Source organism: Eptesicus fuscus, chromosome 23, assembly GCF_027574615.1.
Source record: "Eptesicus fuscus isolate TK198812 chromosome 23, DD_ASM_mEF_20220401, whole genome shotgun sequence".
Classification (NCBI taxonomy): Eukaryota; Metazoa; Chordata; class Mammalia; order Chiroptera; family Vespertilionidae; genus Eptesicus; species Eptesicus fuscus.
In genome coordinates this window covers 22,517,389-22,542,180 of record NC_072495.1, presented here as the reverse complement: position 1 = coordinate 22,542,180, position 24,792 = coordinate 22,517,389, and the positions used below count along the sequence as shown (strand labels likewise).

The 24,792-nt window shown below is 51.4% G+C and overlaps 1 protein-coding gene across 2 annotated transcripts in view; it reads right to left on the bottom strand.

The window, feature by feature from the left end:
- Positions 1–24,792, bottom strand: part of GRK3 (G protein-coupled receptor kinase 3) — an 89,947-nt gene that overhangs the window by 6,826 nt on the left and 58,329 nt on the right. The window contains exons 8-17 of one of the 2 annotated variants that reach the window (XM_054712628.1): positions 23,990–24,081; positions 22,073–22,172; positions 14,910–14,988; positions 13,982–14,112; positions 12,139–12,233; positions 10,576–10,683; positions 4,109–4,175; positions 3,529–3,629; positions 2,918–2,984; positions 1,863–1,958 (exon numbers count right to left, since the gene is read on the bottom strand). In XM_054712628.1, the coding sequence (XP_054568603.1) occupies positions 1,863–1,958; positions 2,918–2,984; positions 3,529–3,629; positions 4,109–4,175; positions 10,576–10,683; positions 12,139–12,233; positions 13,982–14,112; positions 14,910–14,988; positions 22,073–22,172; positions 23,990–24,081 (936 nt within the window). The remainder of the gene's footprint in view (positions 1–1,862; positions 1,959–2,917; positions 2,985–3,528; positions 3,630–4,108; positions 4,176–10,575; positions 10,684–12,138; positions 12,234–13,981; positions 14,113–14,909; positions 14,989–22,072; positions 22,173–23,989; positions 24,082–24,792) is intronic. The other variant, XM_054712629.1, reaches the window with a different exon arrangement.

Here is a 24,792-nt window from a genome sequence, read left to right as displayed (position 1 = left end):
ACGGGTTCTCGAGGGTGACACATCCCCAAGGACCGCCCAGCCGCCGGCACCTACAGAGGGCTGCCACCGGCGAGCACTTCACCCCCACTCCCGGGTCAGGTGGCTTCGCCCCCAATTTTCTTAACAACGTTCACTGCAGTTTTGCTGATGAAAGCCGGCACCTACGGGCGTTTATCTGGAGTATTAAAAGGTTTCGACAACATGCCAAGACCGGTTTGGCTCAGTGGATAGAGCGTCGGCCTGCGGACTGAAGGGTCCCAGGTTCGATTCCGGTCAAGGGCATGTGCCTTGGTTGCGGGCACATCCCCAGTGGGGGGTGTGCAGGAGGCAGCTGATCGATGTTTCTCTCTCATCAATGTTTCTAGCTCTCTATCCCTCTCTCTTCCTCTCTGTAAAAAATCAATAAAATATATTTTTTTAAAAAAAGGTTTCGACAACAAAATAAAAATTCCATTGTGGTGAGGATATTCGATGCACGTGGAAAATAGACTCCTATCGTTTTTAGAAACAGTGAAAAGGGAGAAGCCAGGAGAGTCTCCATCACGTGCCTGAGCAGAAAGCTCAAGACACAGGGAGGGGGGTTAGGCAGCTCGGCCTTTAAGAGGAGCCGTGATCAACATGACACCAATGATGCGTTTCTTTTCCAAACTCTCACTCAAGCCTCCTCATCCTTCTCCCTAAGGGAGGCCGCACTCGGAAACCGAGCGAGGAAAATGGCTTTAGGCCTCGGAGCCACAGGTTTGTGACAGAAAAGCGAGTGGTCCTGAGAGGCAACAGGTGGCCTGCTAAAAGCAGGCGTCCCTTTACAAACCGGACCGGCTCTCCCCTTTGCGGGAGAGATAGGTACAGGTGACCTCTGACCTCCGACCTCAGGTGACCTTTGGACTCAGTGGTGGTGTGCAAGTGGCACGCCTTAAGTAAAAACCGTACGTCTGCTCCCCTGGCTGCGCCCCGGCCCAGCCGCCTTCCTGCTTCCTCCAGCCCCTTCCCCACCCCCCTTCTCTGCCCACATCCCATTGGTCCCATTCTGTGTCTCTGGTCACAGCCCCTGCTGGGCCCTGGCATTTCACACGGCAGTCTTCTAGGTACGCCTCGCAGGCATGGGTGTGTGGCCTTCAGGAGGGGGAGCTAACTGGTAGGGAAAATGGGGGGGCTAGATAAGAAGGGTCTAAAAGCAGGCAGCTGAGAGGAGACCGGGAGCATCCAGGAGGGAGGGGCGGTCCTGGGGGAAGTGGTGACAGTGGTGACAGTGGGGGCTGGGGAGCAGTGACTGCACCCCAAAGAGGGTGATTTTCTCTCATGACTCACCATCCCTAATGATAGCCTGTCTATGGGGAAATAGTGATACGAACAAAAGTTTGAAAAATGCAGAGGATTATATTCAAAAAACGGTGATTACTTCACTTTTGATTGACAAATGCAACGCGATGCATGCGGTTTGCGCCTTTCATCCTGACAGAGAGAGAGATCTAAGGCAGGAGAATCGCGTCGAATGCTGGTTGTGACTCTAATTCTAATTCAGTATGACTGGCTCTGGGGCACGAGAAGTAGGTCTGCTTTCACACGGTTGTTCTTCCTGCTTCCTACACATTGGGATTTTCTTTCAATCACCAATCTACCCAGATCAGTCAAAATCTGACCGTTCTGCAGTTTACCAAACACAGAGCGATTATCCCCCAAAAAGCTTTCAGAGTCTCTCGCTCATTTAAGTCCTAGACTTCCACGTTCTGCCAATGGGCAGCTGGCCCTTGGTAAGCGACACCCCACAGGCGGGCCGACCCTGACACGACCTCAGGGTTCGATTCCTGATGAGAAACCCCCCTCCCCTCCGACACGACGGAGGGCCAGCGGCCCGTGCGCACCTTGATGCCTCTGGTGTCCTCTTCGTCAAAGGAGCCGATGTCAAAGGCGTCGGCCGCGTTCACTTCTCCCCGGGGAGGGATCAGGGGCGGGGGGTACTGGAGGGCCCAAAGGAGGAAGGGTCAGAAACCAGACGCCCCGACGGCCCCGCCCCAACCACAGAGGGGCTTCTGCCCTGAATGGCCCCAAAGGAAGACCTCAGATCTTAGACAAATTTAAGGGGGGAAAAAACACACACTCCCGTCCACGTCCGTCTTAAATAATTATTACATGGAATGGGGGCTCAAGACGGCATATCCTCCCAGCTCGACTTTAAGAAAGCACGTTTTCTCAGGGGGTATGGGGGGCCACATTCCACTTGCTGGGCCCTTCAAGGCAGACGGAGCACCCCACATCACACAGTCCTGAGGCCGATATTAAGGTAACTGGAGCTTGAACCCTAATTCTGCGCAGGCAGGGATAACAGATCGCTATTCATCCACAGTTTGAATTCATGCAAAAAGAGTCCAAAGCTGATAATCAACATTAAAAACAAACAAACAAAAAACAACTTCAACGTGGGGTGTTTCCCTCTATCCGTGAGAATATAAAAATATCTCAAAAAAAGATATGGGAATTATGCTGATATACAATCAGGTGAATTCTTAAGTTATGGGGTACTGGGCTAGAAAGTGTAAGTAAGTTTACGATGAATGTTTCCTGTACATTTTTATCTTGAAAAATATAAAAATACAGTCATGCATTGAGATAAAAAGTCAAGAGGATGAGCTAAAGCTAAAAAGCCTCAATCCTGTGGGCATTTGAATTAGCCACATATCAGCTCCATGTCACCACTTATCAATATGTGCAGAAGATAGTCTGAAAACATTTAAACTAGGGAAGAAGAGGCGGCAGCGGGCGACCCCCGAGGAGCGAGCCAGGCATCCAGCCATCCTTGGGTGGAAGAGCAAGGAGGACTCTGTGGGCGGGAAGCTGGGGTGGGGGACCCTGGGGCCAGAGCCAGGAAGCAGAGGCGGGGAGCAGGCGGGTGCCCGGGGTGGGGTCCCCCGGGGAGTACCTTTTGTAAGTAGACGTGCTGCCAGTCGATGCCCCTGAAGAAGCTGTGTTCCTTCACCTCCTGGGACCTGTAGCGGAGAGGCCGTGACAGTGGTGAGCGCGCACTGACAGATCCAAGAAATAGTCTGCAAAAACTCTCTCCTGTCAGGGACACAGAGGAGCAGCTATTTCCTGTTCCTTAAGCAAGCAAGTAAAAATTCCTCTTCCAAAGCCACACGGGAAACACGGTGACGCTTAGCAATATCGCTCGCCATGCCCGGCCGGTGTGGCCCGGTTGGTGTGGCTCGGGGGTTGAGCGTCGACCTCTGAACCAGGAGGCCATGGTTCGATTCCCGGTCAGGGCACATGCCCGGGGTTGTGCGCTCGGCCCCCAGTAGGGGGCGTGCAGGAGGCAGCCATCAATGGTTCACTCTCACATCTTTGTTTCTCTCTCTGTCTCTCTCTCCTCTCCCTTTCTCTCTCTTTCTAAAAACCAACAACAAAAGAACTTGTTAAAAAGTTGGTGACTCCTTCCGCTTGTTAATGACGGAACGCATGAGACAATATACATACTTCCCAGGTGAGCCCCCGCCCCCCCCCCCCGGAGACCCCGACAGGCGAGCACCAGCCTACCCGCCGCCGTGACAGCCAAGCCGCTTGCTGACTTCCCGCTGCAGCAGGCCCTCCAGGAGGGCCTTCAGCTCAGGGGAGAAGGTGTCGGGGAGCTCCACGTCCTGGGGGGCAGGCGGTGGGGGGGACGGGGACGAGAACACGATTTCAAAAGCGCCTTCATGGAAAAGGTGCCGCCGCACCCACCCAGCCTGAGAGACCGCCTCCCGGGTAAGGACAGCGCTCAAAAGTACATTCACCACCGAGTCGTATCTCCTCTAAAGAAACATCCAACGGGTGTCGATCATCTCCAAAGCCAATCAGAAAAGAACCCGAAGGTCTCCCCCCTTCTCCGCACCTCGGTCATTTTCCCTTTTTTATTTGGTTTCTTTGGTTTCGCTCTTGATTTCCTCTATCGTTTTCTTACTGATGGTTAGCAAATCTTGATTTCTGCCTTACCATCTACTCACACTATTTTTTTTCTCTTTTGAGGTTCTTCTAGCGATTGTATCTTTCGCTTATTTATTTTAAGAAAGCAATACAATTTTACATGGGTTGCGAAGGGAACACGAAATTGAATAAAAACAGTCGCTCATCTCCTTACCACGGTGAGGGTCATCCGGTCTATTTCGTGCTTATCTTTGGTTTTGTGTTGTCTGAACGGGCTGTGGCTGCAGGAATAAAGGACACTCTGTTATAACGTGGCATCAGCCAACGCAGCACATGCCATTGACTACCATTCGGTAAAGTACTGTGTTCTGTCACTGTTTATTCAAAACTGCAGACATACAAAAGCCACCAACATGGATCATTTTCAGAGGAAAAACTGGTGACCAGACAGTGAGGCCCGGGAACAAGGCTTATGTGTATCTGCTCTGCCTGATCCTCTCGCCAAGGAAATCACGGCACTGATAAAATACGCTTCAGCAAATATATTCCAACTGATGTTTTAAAATATCGTTAACAAAAATTATGCCCTGGCCAGTGGGGCTCAGTTGGTTGGAATTTCATCCCATGTACCAACAGGTCGCCGGTTTGATTCCCAGCCAGGGCACATGCCCAGGTTGTGGGTTCGATCCCTGGTCAAGGTGTATATGAGAGGCAACTGATCAATGTTTCTCTCTCACATCGATGTTTCTCTCTCTCTCTCTCCCCCTCCCTTCCTCTCGCTTTAAAAATAAAAACATTATTTTTAAAAAATGATTAGCCAACAGGCAGTCACAAAAATGAAAGTCATTTATACAACAGTTGTCATGTTAAGTGTTTGAGATAATTTCTTTCTGAAGAAAAAAGGTTGCCGAAACCGGTTTGGATCAGTGGATAGAGCGTCGGCCTGTGGACTCAAGGGTCCCAGGTTCGATTCTGGTTAAGGGCATGTACCTTGGTTGCGGGCACATCCCCAGTTGGGGGTGTGCAAGAGGCAGCCTGATCGATGTTTCTCTCTCATCGATGTTTCTAACTCTCTGTCCCTCTCTCTTCCTCTCTGTAAAAAATCAATAAAATATATTTAAGAAGAAAAAAAAAAAGAAAAAAGGTTATTAGTCCCTCAAGGAACTATAGTCAAATCAAAACATGACCAAGACGAACACGCTTCCCCTCGAGAAAACAGGCATTGTAAGCAATAAATTCCTCTGATGCTACAGGGATAAACGAGAGCCCCGAGCTGCTGACTCCCTTTTTACTTATGGGGACCCCAGTCTCCCCAGTCAGACCGCCGGGGTTCACGCTGGGACTGGCTGTACACTGGCTGTGCGCCAGTCAATTGAAAACTTCGGCCTCAACTTCTTCATCGCTCAACGGGCATACTGCCACCAACTTACAGGAACGGCGACGGAACAGCCACAATACGGTCTGCGCTAGCAGGGAAGACAATGGCAGTGAGCGGCCGTATCTCATGGAGAAGCCATTTGTGAAATCAGTCAAGTTGAGCCTTACTTTACAAAATGAGTGTCTGCTTGATCAGCTCCATAAAACCAAGTATTCTTACTTTTACCATGTTTTTAAAAGCTGGCTTTTCAAGGCAATCTTAGCACTTGGAGAGACCAGTTAGCATGCAAATTCGAAAACCACGGCCTTACTGACTTATTTCTTGGAGGATTACAGCAGAGATATAAGTAAATGACTATGTTTTCTTACAGTAAGACATGTCTGTAGAATTACTAATCCTATAGGTTTATTTACAAGGCATATGCAACATAACCTGAGGTGAGATATGTTAAATATTCTCAAGTTAATGCTATGAGAGAGATTGGAATGTTGAACACACAAATCAAAGGGATTTACCAAAAAACCTAAAATCCCACGTATTTTTGCTCTACCGCTCACTGGGACTGATCGGGCCATCCTACCGAATTAGTGAAGCCATGCATTCAATCAGCTCCTGATGAGATTACTCCTTTTCAGAGCATTTATTATCTTAACTGTTTTAATTCTCATTTTGTACAAGAGAGGGCACCCTCACGCCTTATTTTCTTTCTCACCATGCAAGTGAAATACAAAGTTATTGCCATCTCTTAAATGCACTAATTTGAAAAAATACATATTAACAAGGAGAATTAGTACCGAGCAGATTGGAAGTGTTTTTGAAAATCAAATAGGATATAACAGCAAACAGTACTGCTTTGTTATTTATAAGATAGTCTAACATTAAAAAAACACACTGGCATCATTCCTCTATGCAAAATACAGGGAGATATGAGCACGTTCATGGTTCGAAAGGAAAGGAACAAAGTGTGTTATTAAATCTGCCTAAAACCTTGGCCTCTCTGCTCCGCACAGCTCTTCCCGCCAAGTCCCTGAACGTGTGTGGGGGACTGTGTGAGGATCTCGGGGTTCCTGCGGCCCCCCACGCCCTGGTGCAGCTCCTGGCGCAGGGCCAGAGAGCCCACTCCGCCCTTGACCCCGGGGCTTGCCTGCGCCTGCCGCTGGGAGGGCGGGCTGCCCTGCCGTGCCCTCGCAGAGGCGTCTGTGCTAAATTTAAAAAGCCTTTCCTGAGCCCGGAGGAGGCCTGCGAGGGAGCTGCAGCCAGGGCTGGCGAGCGCCAGGAACATTTCCGGCACACGGGCCCTCGCCCCACCAAGCCCACGTTATAAATAGAGACCGTCCGTGTCCGACTGGAGGGGACGGGGTCGGGGGTCGGGGGTCAGGGGTCGGGGGTCGGAGTCATTTCGCGGCTCCTCAGCTCTGCGCTGCGGGGCTGGGAAACGTGGGTCTTTCAAGCGAAGAGCCGGCGCACATCTGCTGCCAACGCGTTCCTGATGGCTCTTTGTGAACAAAACCGAAGATTCGGTTTCTATTTTGGAGAACGTTAAAGAAAAGCCCCAACAGCAACCATCTCCGTGTGGAGCGAGGCACGTGGAGCTCCCAGATCCCCTGTGAGCACAGCTGCTCCCCGATGCTCGCCCGGCGAGCCGCGTTCCCCCGGCGGCACAGCAATATTCCCCCCGCGCCAGGGAGCGTGATGGGAGCGATTCACAGGGGCAGCGGTCAGACGCAGCTTTTGAGTCGCAGACAGAGTGGGAGAGCTGCACAGCCCCCTCCCCAGGAGTGGGAAAATCACCCAAAATATGATAAGTGACGGCTCCACCGCCAGACACACACACCGTCATCGCAGTGAAACAATGGGTTCCAAAACATTGCAAGTGATGATCAAAACCCCTTACATCGAAAATTAATTTTAAAATACCGAAGAGATGGTGTTGCACGCATTTTGAACCCGAGCCAATAGCTGCCAACATACTCATAAACATGCCTTGTTTTCTCCACACAGAACCACCTCAACCACCTCAGGCAGAGCTCAGCTCTCCCCAGACACCACCACGGGGCTCCCTCCCTGCGTCTGACACCTCTGGGGACAATCAATGGTGACAAGCATAAGATCAGGCGACAGGGCTATTCTTTTCCCCTAGAGACACCTGAAACCCAGACTGAGGACCATGACAGCAATTCCCCACGTGCCACTGGACACAGCGCAGGCACAGATGCTCCTAAGCACCTGACCACGGCATCTCCAGTGGAAGCGGTGACCCGGGCCCGACCTGAACGCATGGCCTCCGAATGGCTTGTCACTGTGACTCAGGCCTGCACAACGTTCTCACACTCAGTTCCCTCCCTCCTGCCCGGGGGCATTCCTCCAGGGCGGCCAGACAAAAGGAGGGGTGCTGAGAAGTGTCGCAGCAGAAGCAGGGGGACACACTGGTCCACCAGGGAGGATTCAATCACAGAGAACAGAAGCTCGGCCAGCCCGGCGTGGCTCAGGGGTTGAGCCTCGACCTATGAACCAGGAGGTCACGGTTCGATTCCCGGTCAGGGCACATGCCTGGGTTGAGGGCTCCATCCCCAGTGTGGGGCGTGCAGGAGGCAGCTGATGCATGATTCTCTCTCATCACTGTATGTGGCTTCCTTCCTGCCCCTTCCTCTCTTCCCCCATAGCATCAAGCACAGTCTTGCATATTGTAGGTGCTCAATAAATGCTCAGCAAATTTAATTTAAATCCATTAAGTCAATACATACTCCCTGCTCTTTGGTTTTAGCTCCACATCCTTTCCTGAGAATGGCCTTAGGCCATAAATCCTGGTGAGGAAGACCCGTTGGGTACGATCCATCCTACCCTGGAAGGACTCTTTCCCCTTCAGGCTCTGTAGGTGGTCCACAGACGGGGGCAGGGAGCTGGCTGCCTGGGCGGCAGGGCACGCCCTCCCTGGGCAGCTCATGCTGGAAAGGGCGTTGGCAAACCCGGAATCCTGTCCCAGCCTCTCAACACCTCCCCTCTGGGGCGATGCAGCGTGACTTCCATCCCATCAGTAAGGCACCAGCTCCTTCATCCTTCCCTGTGAGCCATGACTTCTAGCTCTTTCTCTTCTCTCCTCACCCCTCCCATCCCATCCCATCCCCATGACCAACCCCTGGGTGTGTCCTGTCGGCCAAGACTCCTCTCCGTAGGAGCCACACTGAACGTGCCGTTTCGCCCAAGCCTGACCAAGGACTTCACAGGGGGATGACCCCCTTCCGATTCAGCACTGCGGACGTGGATTCTGGCCAAGTAAGACTGAACTCACGCTGTTAACCACAGACGGCAATGCTGGATCCTATAGAGTTATTAAACCAGGGGTCCTCAAACTTCTTAAACAGGGGGCCAGTTCACTGTCCCTCAGACTGTTGGAGGGCCGAACTATAGTTTAAAAAAAAAAACTATGAACAAATTCCTATGCACACTGCACATATCTTATTTTGAAGTAAAAAAACAAAACGGCAAAAACACCCGCATGTGGCCTGTGGGCCGTAGTTTGAGGATGCCTGTTAATTAAACCAACCCCCCAGATCTCCTAAAAAGACTGCTAAGCCATGTCGTCCCTAATGTACATGCATGGACATTATGATAAACGGAGTAAGAATATTAAGCAAAATAAAGAAGCGCACAGAGCTCTAAACGCAAGGCCGTGGCAGGTTTCCCTGGACCATTTTACGGCAGATTTTTGAGTCTTGAACCAATGCGTTCAACACTTGAGCTGCTTTGCAGTTTTTCATCATCCTGAACTTCCTGTCCGTGTGCATTCTGCATCTCTAGCCTCCTCTCCGGCGGAGGCCCAGGCAAAGACCCCGGCGAGCGGCATGCGCCCACCGGGCACGCTGACTCCACGGGGTCGCAGGATGCCTCGGGAGGGAGTGGCTTTCTCTGGTTAGCCTTGCAGAAGCTCCCTAATTAGGTCAGCTAGTCTGATGACGGGAATTAAGCCCATCCAGGCTCCACAAACACAATAATTCAATTCAGGACCGACGACAAGACCTGCCTCTCTAGGCAATAATGCAATTTCAGTGCCCAAGCGGACAGGGGGAGGAGCGGAGATCAGCCGGATCGGCGGCGTCCTGGGGGCTCAGGACCGAGTGCGGGGCCAGCCCCCTCCCAGATGTGCTGACGAGAAGAAGGGGAGCGGTGCTCAAGGAGGCTTTCCGACGGGGAAGGGAGAGAGGCAGCCAATCCCAGCCTCGCGTGCCCACGAGAGACACGTCCACGGGAGAATCTGGACTGGGACGTTTTCACGTCAAGCACTTCCTGTCTCTTTGTGAATGAAGAAAAATCAACACTACGTGTTGAGAACTTAAGCTCTCAATTATAATTGGCTCAATGTTCTTAAGCTCCGTGGCAATACTAACACCGTTTCATCGTTCAAGAGGAGGACAGGTTCTGAGAGTGCTCCCGCTGCGTCACCTGTCCCCTCGATCTCTCCATGCCTGGCAGCTTAGGAGGAAGGGTCCATTACAACCAAATTAATTAAAAGCACAAAATCACACAACTGCATCTTTGCGTCTTAAAAACAAACTACTTTCAGCAGGGTTACAAATAAATGCGCATTTAAGACGGCTTCGTCACGGGTCTTCATCCACGTGTGTAACCCTGAAAATGACCTAAGCGCACAAGACAATCATGAGTAATTCATTTGGGGGGGGGGGAAAAAATCCTACCTTTTGTCAATTACCCACATTTTAAAATAACACTTATTCTCAAATAAGGGGTATCAACGGAAATATTTCAAAGCCGTTTTATTTTATTACTACTATTTTAAATATATTTTATTGATTTCTTACAGAGAGGAAGGGAAAGGGATAGAGAGTTAGAAACATCGATGAGAGAGAAACATCGATCAGCCGCCTCCTGCACACCTCCCCTTGGGGATGTGCCCGCAACCAAGGTCCATGACCTTGACCAGAATCGAACCTGGGACCCTTGAGTCCGCAGGCCGACGCTCTATCCACTGAGCCAAACCGGTTAGGGCTTATTATTTTTAATTTTTTTTTTCAAAGCAGTCTTATTTCAGATTTAAGAATGCTGTAAGTCCTACAGGATACGGAATAAAACCACCACCCCGTCAGCTTTCTTCTATAATCTTACGGGAACAGAGCTCTCGCTTTCACGAGGCAGAGAGGGCGCCACGGTCCTCACTGAGATGAGCACGTGGCTTACAGATCAGGGTGGGACCCGGAGCAGCGTCAGGGCCCGAGGACGGCTGGCGGCCGTGACTGTGACCCCAGCACAGGCCCTGCTGACGCGCCGGGAGGGGGCGCCTCACTCACCCCCTGAGAAGTTTGAAGAGCATGCAGCCCAGGGAGAACCAGTCGGCACTGCTGTCGTAGGCCGTCCCCTTCTGCAGCACCTCGGGAGCCATGTACCCGTGCGTGCCCCTGGGGAGGAGGAAGGGGGGCGCGTTAGCGGAACACGGCACCTCGTGCAATGTGAACGGCTCACCTAACGGCAGCAGCTGTGAACCAGGGGCGGGGACGATGGAGCCTCTGCACAGACATGACCCATCCGACACCCAGCATCCTTTTCTGTCTTAACCGGTACAGGAGCGAATCTCAATGGATCACCCTCCGAAATCAACGTGAAGACTAGTCCTCGGCCTAGGAGGCGACATCTGAAGCCGGTCAGCCCCGCCTCCACCGGGACAGCCATGGAGAGCGGAAGGTCCCCTGCCGACCGACCGACCGACCGACCGACCGAGAGCTCCTGCGAAGAGCCCCGTGGGACAGGCGACCGCGCATCGCCCATGCTGAGGTGGGGCTCCTTCCTGGGAGTCAGACAGACCGGACTGCAGTTCTGGCCCCGGATGTGCCAGATGGGTGGCCTGGTTTTTCTACCACAGAAAGTAGATAATGGCATCTACAGGCTCCAGGGCTTCTGGGAAGGTAACAACCTATTCAAAGCAGCAAGTGGTGCCTGCCGGGGACAGCTGAGGCCCAACTGATGGCGCCAGGGGTGCTGTGGCTGCCGGCACCGCCACCCCACACCCTGGTCACCTCCCGGAGGTCAGGGGTCCTTTCTGTCGTGGTCACCGCGGCAACGCCAGCACCTAGCACACGGCCCATGTAAATGAACACGTGTTGCATTCGTTCAATGACTGAACCCTCACAACTGTCATCTGAATGATCCCGGGTTCAGAGAAGCCCTGGGGCCAGAGTCAACACGCCCTGATCACGCATGGCCACCGCCACACGCAGTCCAGGGCGCCCTGGGGGGCCAGGTGTGGCGGAGGCTGTGGTGTCAGGGAGGGGCCCCTGCGTGGACACTTGGAGGACTGACCCACGTTAAAAAGCTTGAACTGCAAGTAGATGTTTGGTTTTTAATTTTAAAAAATATTCCTAATTTCTCTTCAGAAAAAAAAAAAAAAAAAGTTATTTTGAAAAGGAAGGAACAGGTCGATCGAGAGAGAAACTTAACTCTGGCCTTCCTGGGAGAGCTCTCCATTCAGCTGCCTCTGCACTTGGCCCACGGACTATTTCACTTCTCCTTATCACGACCTTCAGAGGTTTATTATTGAGGGTCGACTTGTGAACCAGGAGGTCATGGTTCAATTCCCAGTCAGGGCACATGCCCGGGTTGCAGGCTTGATCCCCAGTGTGGGGCGTGCAGGAGGCAGCCGATCTCTCTCATCAATGTTTCTCTCTCTCTCTCCCTCTCCCTTCCTCTCTGAATTCAATAAAACTATATTAAAAAGAAAATCACTGCTGGCAAGAAAAAAATGGGGGGGCGGGGCGGGGGGAGGGTGTGGACGATAACGCGTGACCAGGGCGGGGTCCGAGGGCACAAACGGGCTGCAGTGGAGAAACGATGGGGGACAGAGGCGATGCACTACTCACACACTCGCGTGCGGCTTCTTCTTGGAGAAATCACAGGCCAGACCGAGATCTGATATCCTGACGTGTCCGTACTCATCCAAGAGGATGTTTGCGGGCTGAAGAGAAAGAGAAGGTGATCTTCGAGAGCGTTCCCCGGCTGCCCGGCGGCTCTGAGAACGTCTAAAGCTACAGGCACGGGGAACCTCGTTATCTTATCTCAGCTCCTTCCTGAACACAAATTCTAGCTCTGGATGACCACAGCCAAGGAGGGCGTGACGCTGAGAGCGACCTTTGCCATGTGAACTTCCGCTGAGAGTGGTAATGATGGGAGCGGAGGATTCTAAAGAAAATGAGGCGCAGGGCAGAGCGCGGGCAGTGCGCACGGCTCATCAGAGTTAAAGAGCCCGTTCGTCACCCGCGTTCCAGCTGGGACACTGCCTCTGTGAATCAGAACGACTTCGGAGAAGGAGACCAGGAGGCACAGAACAGAGAGGAATCCTGCAAGATGGTTGGCGCTGACCTAAGAAATCCAAGGACTCCGTAGAGCCACACGGGCCCCCATCAGTCATTTCTGTTGACCGGTGCCCGATCCACCAAATGACCAAATGCAATTCTGACCGCAACTCCGATGAAATGTAGCCACTGGGATTAGATTTGGTCAGCATAATCACGGAAAACAAAGCTCCTCTCCCCGGTATACATTGAATTACAGTCGTCTTAATCGTTTTGTGCTGGAGATCACCATTGTTTCGCTTGAAATAAAAATAATGGCCTGCTATTATAACAGTGGAGCATGAATAATCATGAGTGACGAGAATGAAGTTGGAATAGAAATTAAATAATACCACTGCCTACTAAATAGCTCAGAAAACAAAACCATGGCAGAAAGACGTTTAGAAGTCGGTTATAGATGCAAATGAAAATGCATTACAACAGTCCTTCCTAGATCTTCGGCATGTATCTTATTCTGCAAAACTCACAAGAGGAAATAAAATGTCACATACCAGCCAGAGTCTAATTATTTCTAATTCGATGAAAACAATATTTTTCCTTATGCTCTTGTGAAAATTAAGAGAATAATTTATTCGCTTTGAAGAAAGCTTTAAAATTGCATGCCTCCCTCCTGGGGATGGAGCCCACAACCCGGGGAATGTGCCCTAACTGGGAATCGATCTGATGACCTCTAGGTGCATGGGATGATGCTCAACCAACTGAACCACACTGGCTGGGCACCAGGAGATTTTTTTAAAGAAAACAAGAACAGAAGCCCAAGCATAGCACGCTGGGGTTCTGTAGCTCAGGGAGGGATCTAGAACAAACAATCTGTCGATCCGTGGTTTTTAAGGTGACCTCGAAACGTGAAGCTCTGGCACTGTCCTTTGTGGGAAGCTCTGCAGGCCGGCCAGCCTCGCCCCCATGAACTCTGACCCGGCCAGCGTATGCCCTGGTTCACCAGGGTGCGTCCTCCTGTGAGACACAAGTCCTTTGCTGGCTATCTCTGCACACCTCCAGTTCTGACACAGAGCCGGGGCCAAGGCAGTGGCTTAGTGAGCGTCAGCTGAATGACAATTAACGGTAAAAAGTGAGCAGCAACACCAGAAAGCGCCTACCCCTGCTTTTCCCGAATTAACCCGTTAAAATTCTGGAATGAGCGCCCGAGCTGCGCCAGGCACTGTAGCAGGCACCGAGCTGACTGGCCACTAGGACTGACACGAGCTCCGAGGACAGAGTTTGGAGTCCGGGAGAGACCCACATCACACGGGTGTCGGGGCTGAGTGAGGAAAACGTCGGGAATGTCCCAGCGCCGGGACCACACGCCTCCCCGCGCAGACCCGGCGACCGGCGAGCCGGCCGCACAGCTCACCTTCAGGTCCCTGTACACGACGAAGCGATGGTGCATGTGCTCCAGCCCCAGGATGATCTCGGTGGCGTAGAAGCGCATCTCCTTCTCGGAGAACACGCCGTGCTGGGACAGGTGATAGTGCAGATCGCCCCCTGGAGGCGGAGGCACAGGGTTTATTTTCAAAGTCGCTGGCCTCCTACAGTCAGCATGCCCCCCTTTGATTTCTGACAGTCACGTGCATAGAATCGTACAGAACGCAGGCCGCTGCGTCTGGGTCCTTTTGTTCGTTACTACGTCTGTGAAATTCCTTCATGTCGTTGGGCAGATCCGGTCTTAAACCAAACACTCAAAACATAGTAAAACATCCCGGGAACTTCAAAAAAGGCACTGGACTTGTTGAATTGCATGCCTTTTTATTTCAGCTCATTACCAAAAAGACTTTCAGTCCATCCCGTGTCACTTTCTAGCATTAGAAACCATTTTTCTACCTAAACCTTGTTCGCCATCCTAAGGGTCATCATGCATTCACAGTTTAAAAGGTCAAGGTACAGTTGATCTGGGCTAAAGGTACAGAAAATCGGGCGAACATCCTTCAAAGTTGGATTTTAAATACATTTAACCTATAGTCTTAGGAGTCCTTTCACTCTTAAAAGTCGAGGGCCAGGAAACAAGCTAATTAAAGGCCCAGGCCAGCTGCATTCCAGAAAATCACGTTTCGCTGGAAGTATTTTATGAAAATCTCTTCTAAGGAAATGCAACTTCCAGGAAAAGACGGGGAGGGGCAGAGGGAAACCCAGGTCGACATTTTAAATGAATTTTAATTAGGTTGAAGAGTGAACGGCTGCCTCCATCTTCAGGGGCAAACTATGGATCGGAAAGACCCAACCTGCCCGGCGGGCGGGTCACGGCCGCGTCCTTCAGTGAGTCCGACCTCGCAGGCCTCGCTTACCGTTCATCAGGTCCAAGATGAAGCAGAGTTTATCGGGAGTATGGAAGGCGTAGGTCATACAGACAATGAAAGGGCAATCCTAGAACGAAGGGAAAAAACATGAAAATGCGTAAGGAAAGCAAAAGCTTCCCTGAAAAGCACAGGAGCGACCAAACATCGGCTGCCGATTTTGTTTTTAATCCTCACCCGAGGAGTGAGGGCCATTTTTCCATTGCTTTTTAGAGAGAGTGGTAGGGAGGGGGGAGAGGAGGAGAGAGAAAGAGAGAAACATCGATGGTGGCAGAGATACATGGATCGGTTGCTTCCCACATGCGCCCCGACATAGGGCAGGGATCGGACCTGCAACCGAGTACATGCCCTTGACCAGGAATCGAACCTGCGACCGCTGGTGTACAGGCCGACGCTCTAACCACTGAGCTACGCCAGCCAGGGCCAGCTCCAGGTCTTGGCAGCCACGCACTGCCCTGTGCACTGGGCACAGGCACCCGTGGGGTAACTGAACTGGAAGAGTCACAGGAAAGCGGGTCTGGCTGCGTGAGAAAACGCACGGAGACACGGCATCGCTAACGGAGCAGGGGAACGCAAAGGTCCCCTCTCACTCAGATGCAGTCGGGACTCTTCCGTCTACACCTTCCTCACAAGACTCAGATCCCACAGAACAACACGGCTGCCTTGCTAGACTTCTTGTTGGTCTACGTTTTGGCTCCGGTGGGTCAACTATCCATTTCCATCTCTGATTCTGAAGTTGGAACAAGCAAACCATGGGGGGTGGGGGTGGGGGGGAATATAATCTGTATTGTTGCCTTGAAACACTGAGAATAAAAGGGAAATTAGATTAACTTTGGAAAGTGAAAAAAATACACCAGGGCCAGGGACTGAACAACTCAGTGGTAACGGTGTCAACCTTCCCCGAAGTGGATCTAAAAATCCCAGGCAGCCCTGACCGGTTTGGCTCAGTGGATAGAGCGTCGGCCTGCGGACTGAGGGGTCCCAGGTTCGATTCCAGTCAAGGGCATGTACCTTGGTTGTGGGCACATCCCCGGTGGGGTGTATTCAGGAGGCAGCTGATCAATGTTTCTCTCTCATTGATGTTTCTAGCTCTCTACCCTCTCCCTTCCTCTCTGTAAAAAATAAATAAAATATATTTTTAAAAAAATTAAATTAAAAAAAAAATCCCAGGCAATCTTCATTAAAATGGAAATAGACAAGCTGGTTTTAAAACGCATAGGGTAACACAGACAGACAGACAAGAAAAGTTGGTGTAACTCTTGAAGAAAAACAAAGCTGGAAAACGCATAGTGCCGGAGATCAAGCCTCATTATAAAGCAACAGTAATTCAGCGTGGCATCAGCCCCAGGACAGACAAGACAGCAGTGGGACAGAGCAGAGAATCCGCCCACAGGCCCACGCCCAAATGGCCAACTTATTAGAGACAAAGTGACACCACAGAGGAGAGGGCGGGATGGCCTGTTCAATCAGCGGTGCTGAGGCCACCGGGTTCCATACGCCGAAGACTCGTGAAATGTGACCCATCGCCCCGACTTCACAGCACACTGAGGCAGATACAGAGCTGACGGCAAGACAACAACGCTTCCGGAAGAAAACCGAAGAGAGCCGCCTCGTGGACTTAAAAAGCCGTTTTATACGCCGGAAAATACGGTAGTCCAATATACCTAATCCATTATATCTAATCCCATCAATATAGTCCAATATACCGTATTTTCCGGCGTATAAAACGACTTTTTAACCCAGGAAAATCTTATATGCCCAATCGTCTTATACGCCAGAAAGTACGGTATATATATATATATATATATATATATATATATATATATATATATATATATATATATATATATATATATGTATATATATATATATAAAACTCCTGTATTTAACAGAGAGAGAAAGCCATACGCTCAATAGAAAAAGGGCAACTACTACTGATAAGGACAGTATTCCATGGGCACTTCACATCAGCGGCTATCAAATGGCCCACAGGCCTACGAACAGATGCTGAACCTCAGTTGTCCCCAAGGAAATGCAGATTAAAAGCCACACATGCCGTCACTGGAACTCACAAGAACCGGCCAGAATCGGCAATACCGAGTGCTGGAAAGGCACGGAGGAAGTGGCTGCCAGGAGTGTGCCACGGAACCAGCACTTTCCCAAGCTGTTGGGTGGCATCTGCTCAGACCGAGCACCGTCCGAAACCCTGTGACCGGCGTTTCCACCCTGGGCTGGTACCCCTCCGGGGATCTGTGCTTACTGCACCCAGAGGGCTGCACGAGAATGCCCCTCCTCACAACACTGCTCAAAACAGCCCGAACCAGCACACAACCCAAACGTCTACCACCCCAGAACGGGTCCCCTCAACTGTGGCCTCGCGACGCAATGGAACACCAGAGAACAAGGGTCAGCAAGCTTTTCCTACCAAGGGCTAGACACCAAATACTTCAGCCTCTGTCAGGCAGTCTGCTGATTTTCTCTACAACCCGTTACAAACATCCACACCGTTCTGAGTTCAGGGGCTGCGCAAAAGGAGGTCACACGCCCGATCGGGTCCAGAGGCTATACATAGCGTGCCAGCGCCTGTGTTTAGCTGCGGAAGGCACCGTGGCCACGTGCAGGGACACAGACGAATGTCACACGCAACACTGAGCGAGAGGAGCCGGACACAAAAGGGAGCGTTTATATAAAGTTCAAATGCGGGCAAAGCTAAATTACGGTGTTAAGAGTCTGGGTGGCAGTTAGTTGGGCGTGGGGCGAGCGGCTGAGAGGGGCACTGCTAACTCTGTATCCCGTGATCTGGGTGCTGGGCACACGCGTGGGCTCCCCTGGGAGACTTCCTCAGCGCCGTGCTAGATCTATAGCCAGGTCTATTTACACTCAGTGGCCAGATTATGATGATCTCTGAACGCATAATAATCTGGCCACTCGGTGTATATCCTATAGAATAAAAGGCTAAAATGCAAATTGTCCCCTCGACCAGGAGTTCAACCAGCAGGCAGGCCGGCCAACCGCCCATGTCCCCTCCCCCTGGCCAGGCTGGCTGGACCCCACCCATGCACGAATTCATGCACCGGGCCTCTAATATATATATATACCGAGTGGCCAGATTATTATGCGTTCAGAGATCATAATAATCTGGCCATTCAGTGTAGATTCCTTATATACAGTGAATGCTTGCTCCTCCACTGATTCAAATAAAAAATGGTATAGACGATCTATATCCACCTTTGTTTAACAGAAGAAAAAAAAAAAAAGAATTACTAAATTCAAGTTTTAACAGAATAATCTGTAAACAGAATTCACATTGTTCAAACCTCTGCATCGAGGGCATCCAGTTAAATTTGAGTTCACACATTCCTAAAAACTCATGAACTTAGACCCAATCTCCACAAACCTTCTAGGGGAAATTACTTCAAGAATGAATTACAAAATTCATTTGGTGGTTACCTAGTTTCCTTTGGAGTTCTATTGATTTGGTGTTAGTGTTTCCTGATGCCAAGATCTGTTTTTGCTTTAAATAGGTAAAATAAAGGTGCTCTCACTTTTCTGTTAAAAGCCATGTGACCTTCGGGGAATTGGGGGTGGGGGGGTACTGCCCCTCAGAACCCACCCACGTTTCTCCAGACCTTCCCGATAGCCTGCTGCTCCTCCCTCAGTGGGGCTCCCCACACACTCTGGTTCCTGATCTGATGAGCAGTTCATCTGTAGAGCAGAGAAGTGGGCGGCCCCAGAACTTAGTAGAGTCGGGATCCTTCCCACCTTGAGACAGCTAGGGGACAAGCAGGCCTGGCCCAGGGGTATTTGTGGACCCGATGGCACCTGATCCGTCTAATGACAGCGCCGAGAAGATGTCCAAAGGTTAAAGGACCCTTAAGATCCTGCGTCATTGAGGTGGGGCGCGAATGGTAGATTTAGAATCATAAACGATCTGAGTAGAAAGGGCTCTTTTCAAGAAAAAAAAAAAAAAATCACCCGGTTCGACTTCTTTATTTTAAAGACAAGGAAACTAAAGCCCCTCTCCCTTCCCCAAAAGAGAAATGACTTGAGTAAGGTCACAAGGAAACTTGGTAGCTGGCCAACATTCAAACCCCAAGCCTCGGGACCCGCTCCGAGTTCTGCGCTGGGCTACAGTCGGGTTTCCACAGCAGCGTTATGTTGTGAGGATGACTCGGTTCCGTCTACAGAGCCCACTGACTGGGAGGCCTCGCCTCTCAGGTGCCGAGCGGATCCGCACAGAGTCGCACGTCGACTCTGAGATCCAGAACCGAAAGCTGGCCGGCGCGGACAGACAGGCAGCGACTTAACGAGTGACGGGGACACAGCTACTGTTAGAGGTTCTGCCTGGATTACAAATAAGGGCCGATAAGAACGAGTGAATTTTTAGAAGGAGACCCTTAAATAAAGCTCCTCAGCAAAGAACTGCCTGGTTTCCCACGGGCAGTGAGCAGAACGGCTTGCACTTTGCAGCAACTCCGTAGAGGACTGGGATAAAAGAGGCCGGGAGTGTGTTTTCCAGAAAGTTCTCCGCACTGCAGCCGGATGGATCCTCGCAGACCGCAAGGCTTATCATGTTATCTTCCCACTTAACACGCGATGCTTCCAACTGCTGGGAGATGTTTCAAAACCCTCAGTATTGGCCCAGAAAGCTCTTTATGGTCTGGCCCGGTCTGGCCAATGTCTGTTTCTGCAACTTCACTTGCTTTGTGCTCCTCACCCCACCACCTCTGACCCCAGCTCCACGGCTTTCCCTGAGGTCCCCAGGCCCTCTGTGCTCAGGACCAGACATGCCTTGACATCCCCTCTGATGTCACCGGAGTACTGGTTGGCAACATCTCCACCCTGGTAAGTGCCTTCTGAGCCCTGCATGCCCGCCTTTCACAGCTCTCGCCACCTGTTCCAATCACCTATGCACTTCCAAGATTACCTGAGGACACTATCACCTTCTCTCATCCTATGTGCAGGTCTGCAAGAGCAAGGACCAAAGTCAAGTCCTAGGACCCCCCCCCTCCCCCCGCCCCCCGATCTCAGAGCAGAGTGCGTGGCTCAATCGAGGCCCTACACTGTGCTTCAAGGACGGAAGGAATAACATCGGCTGAACGCTAAGGGACTATGTAACGAAGGTGCTGACTGCTCTTCCCAGCTGTGGGCGTCCTTATCCTGCATCTCGAACATGCCTTCCCTTGTTACTAGGCAAGAATTACACAAGAAAACTGGCAACGGTACTTCCTGCGGTCTCTTTGGGGGATGAGGGGTGGAATACTCCCTGAGATGGAAAGAAAAAAAAGAAAAAAAAAAAAGATGAGTGAGCGCAGTTCAGTCTCATACCAGCACCTAGAGTATCATGTTGATGAAGGCGATGGAGAGTTCACCCTAAGGAGGCGATTTAAACTGAAGATCACTCCGAACCTATGAACAGTGGCCTCTGACTAGCAAAAGCAATGAAGCAATGCCAAACAATTTTACTACAAGTCTTTTGGTTAAATTTTATATTTATATGTAAAAAAAAAAAAAAAAAATCTAGACAGTTTGCTATTGGAATACAAAATATAAACAATTATTTTAAATTAGTTCAAAGCGGCAGCCCAATAAAAGCCCAATTTTTTATTTACTGCCTTAGGGGGGAGACTGGCGAGGAACTACACAACTAATTAACCACATTCCCCCTCAGCTGAATAAAATAAATATGAAATCGCTACAGGAAAATTGTACGAGGGAACGCGTTAAAAATTAATGCTTTAATAAGCCCTGAAACTCTGCAGTGAGCGCACGTCCACGTGTGGAATTTAAGACAAAGACTTTTCCAGGAGAAACGAGGAGCCGGAGCCACGCCTACGGATCCCGCTGCAGGGAGCTTGCGTCTATAGATGCATACAGTGTACAAATGGTTAATTTTATGTTTTTATTGACTTTAGAGAGAGAGGAAGGGAGAGAGGGAGAGAGGAAGGGAGAGGGAGGGAGAGTGAGAGAGAGAGCAAGGGAGGAAGAGAGGGAGAGAAAACATCGATGGGTTGCTTTCCACACGGGTCTCAAACCCGCAACCTGAGTCTGTGCCCTGACGGGGAATCTAACCGGTGACCTTTCGGTAGACCAAGACAAGGCCCAGCCCACGGAGCCACCCTGGCCAGGACGTGGTTTGGTGTTCAACGTGGAAGTCACATGTGAGCTTCTTAGCGTGGGCCTGGCTATCCCATGCTCATCACATCCCTTTCCTCGAACGCTGGACGACAGACCTATGGACGCGCAGAGACACGCCAGGTCGCTGGGGCGGTGAGGTTTCGGGGTGTGCCTTTGTAGACAGCTGCCCAAATAAACAAGAGCCGCGGCTTTGATCCTGGCCAACGCCGTCACCCGAAAAAGAAAAGAAATCCGCACGGGACACTGTTGTGCAAGTGGGGACGCGGGTCAAGGTTTGTGTGTACACGGGCCGGGCCTTGACCTTCAAATAAAACGCCCACCAGGTGGACACGGAGTCCTGGGGATGGGAACGACCCAAGGCCACAGCAGGTACAACAGAACGCATGGCAGGTGCTGAGAAGACGAAGTCACCTTCCGAGGAAACACTGACTGGGGACGACCCCACGGGGACAGTCCAGAGTTGGCGAACCCCCGTCGCTTGCTCTGTCTGTCTGTGAAGGACAGGAGCGACAGTCTCTCACTTTCTCTCTCTGGGTTAGTCCTTCTCGGGCACGCAGTGGATTCCTAACTACACTCAAGGGATTCTGTTGTTGCTGGTATGATTACTTCCTGCCTTCTCTCCAACCACATTCCGCGGTGAAGTTCATCGTAGATGCGCACTCTGGGGAGAAGTTGTGGGCGTTCATGGTGAAGGTTGCTAGGACTTTGCTCATGTCTGAATGGTGCACTGTATTAACTCGGTGCTGCCGTTCCCTGCCATCGATTCCAACACACCCAAGAACGGGCTGGCCCCGTAATTCAACCAGACATGCCTGCATTTTAAATACATCGTCCTGACATAAGACAGACAAACGCATGCACACACAGAGAGCAATGCTCAAAACTGAGGATCGCCCTGGCCGGTGCGGGTCCGTTGGTTAAATGTGGTCCCAAGCACCAAAAGGTTGCCGGTTCGGGGAAAAACACAAAAACCAAAAAAAAAGAAGGGAGGAAAGAACAAAAATGTGAATACTTACCCCTGTACTCACAAGCGACAACATAATCCTTTCATTTAAGGCTAATGTTTCTCCTTGCTTCATCTTGATCCTCTTCTTATCCAAGCATTTCATTGCATACCTAGGAACAGAAGTACTGCTGAAAAATCAACACCAAAGACACACCCAGACTGATTTCAACAAGACACACCACACTGGGACAGAGCTGGGCAGTGTTTAAAAACAGCAAACTGGCACCCAAGTGCCATGCAAAATAAAGTTTTATTACACGAATTAAGAAAAAAAAAAAAAACTCCCCTCTGCAGGAGTACACCCCCCACCACCCGACTCCTCAGGTGGGGGACGTCCTTCCAAAGAGCCCGGCAGGGAGGAAGGGGAGGGGGACTTCACGGTGAAGTCTGACAAACATGACCTCGGTGAAGGGATCAAGCCCAGCGTCAACAGTGACGGTCACTTTAAGGACAGGGAGCCTGGCTGTGATATGATGGGATGAGAAGGGCATTTCACCTCTGGGTCTTCCTTCCTGAAGCCCACAACCCCCATCCAACTGCGGGAAGAGCATCAGACAAACCTAAATGGAAAGACCTTCCGCTCGTGCCGGTTTTTGAGCGTCAGGTGAAACAGCAAATGTGTCTGAAGAGACAAATTGACAGCATGTACTTCTATAGCATCATGCAACTGCTTAGAGATATTCTCAACACCTCAACGAGCGGCGGTGAAGGAAAGCTACTAAGTTTCCCGAAATGGAATAAGCGAGGAGTAACGTGTATCCTTTAGGATCCAAGTCCACCGGGTGAGTGCTGAACGCGAAAGCAAGTTCTCATAACGGGACTCTGTTCTGACAAATGTGCGATCTCGTTTAATTCTGCAACAAGGCAGGCGCTCCTGTGTATCCCTGCTTTACAAACGACGATGTGGAGGCTCCGAGAGGCACAGGCTCGGCCCGAGCCGGAAAGGAAGGGAATCTGACCCACCAGCGACCCACACCGGGATGCCTCCGCGACCCCGGCTCCGCACGCCGCCAGACGTCAGACACCTGGGCGCCCGGCCCTGGGTTCGCCCTGCGCAGGCAGGGTCCCGCAGCAGGAAGAAGGGCAATGGGCACAAGTCAGGTAAGTTACAGTGAAGGTTAAGTCTCAGCCGCCACATAATACGAAGCGTGCCAGCCGGAGGACCAGGGCAGGCTCGGGCAGAGGCCGAGCGGCAACCCCGTCGGTGATGCGGGGGCCCCGGGGGTGGCGGGCACCGAGTTAGGTGACCTCAACTCCTCCGTCTCACACCGACTAATGCCTTCGGGCAGCACCCTCACAGGCGGTCCCACCTCGCCCAGTGCTCTCCCAGGCCTGGCCCTTCACCAGACGGGGAGGCCTGGGTCCATCACATCAGACTTGCCATCCTCTTGCCTTCAGAAACATGTTCCCTTAAACTGCTTCCATATTAACATGTACATAGGTTGATACTCAACCGCTGAGCCACGCCGGTCGAGCTTAATTCTCTCTTTTCACATTACTATGTGTTTATTATAAGCCAATCCTCTGCCTTCCCCACACCTCACAACTCCCCCACTCACTGCCTAGAAGACCCTTAGGTCCCACACGCCCCTGCCTCACATCCACCTCCCAGGAGACGAGTGACTGAGATGAGCGATGGGGCCCAGGACCTTGACCCTCGCAGCAGGGCGTCCACCCTCCTCATCAGCACCCGGCTCCTCATCTAGGGGACCCACGCCCCCTGGATGCTCTGACGCCCCGAGCTGCGTGTGCGAAGTCGTGGGTGGGCCTTTGTTTGGAAGAGAATGTCTATTTCTTTCCGTGGCAAACAAGTTCGGGAGCGAGATCACGGGCTTCCAAAACCCCGTGCAGGCGTTTTCTTTGGGTGCGAGCACAAAATCCTCCTAACGGTCCCGGGGAAATGTAGAAACGCCCCCAAAAAACTTACATTTTTCCAGTGTCCGCTTTCCGGCAACCGTAGACTTCTCCGAAGCCTCCTCGTCCGATGATCCTATGTACGCTGAAATCATTCATGGTCAACTGTGAATTCAAAACACGAAATGGAAACGTAACGACCGCATAAAAGTGACGTGGCCAAGGTTTTTTCCGTGCGAGACACACACACGCACGTTATTAACGTGGCCGCTCTGAGGTGGGGACCTGCCGTTCCCACGACCGACTCCTGGAACAGAGGGGAGCAGCAGGAGGAGGCAGGGCTTTCCAGAACCCCTGCCTGCTCCACCCCCAGAAGGCACGGCACAGAGGCCGACGGGAAGGTGACGGAGTGGGAGCCCGGTGAGGCCGCTGTGCCCGCCTCACCCATCTTAGGCTACAGGACACACGCCTGGAAGACAAGCGTCTGGGAACTTTCTAGTCAAAAGGCAAAGCAGCCGTGACCGGTGTGGCTCAGTGGATAGAGCGTCGGCCTGCAGACTGAAAGGTCCCAGGTTCGATTCCGGTCAAGGGCATGTACCTTGGTTGCGGGCACATCCCCAGTAGGGGGTGTGCAGGAGGCAGCTGATCGATGTTTCTCTCTCATCGATGTTTCTAACTCTCTATCCCTCTCCCTTCCTCTCTGTAAAAAAAATCAATAAAATATATTTTTTTAAAAACAAACAAACAAAAACAAAATGCAAAGCAACGTGGGCTACTCTGAAGCCTAAAGTTTGGCAACCGCGCGGCCATCCCAGGCACCGCCGCGGCGGAAGAATAAGCCCGTGTCCAGGGCATCCGCGTTTCCCTGGGAGTGAG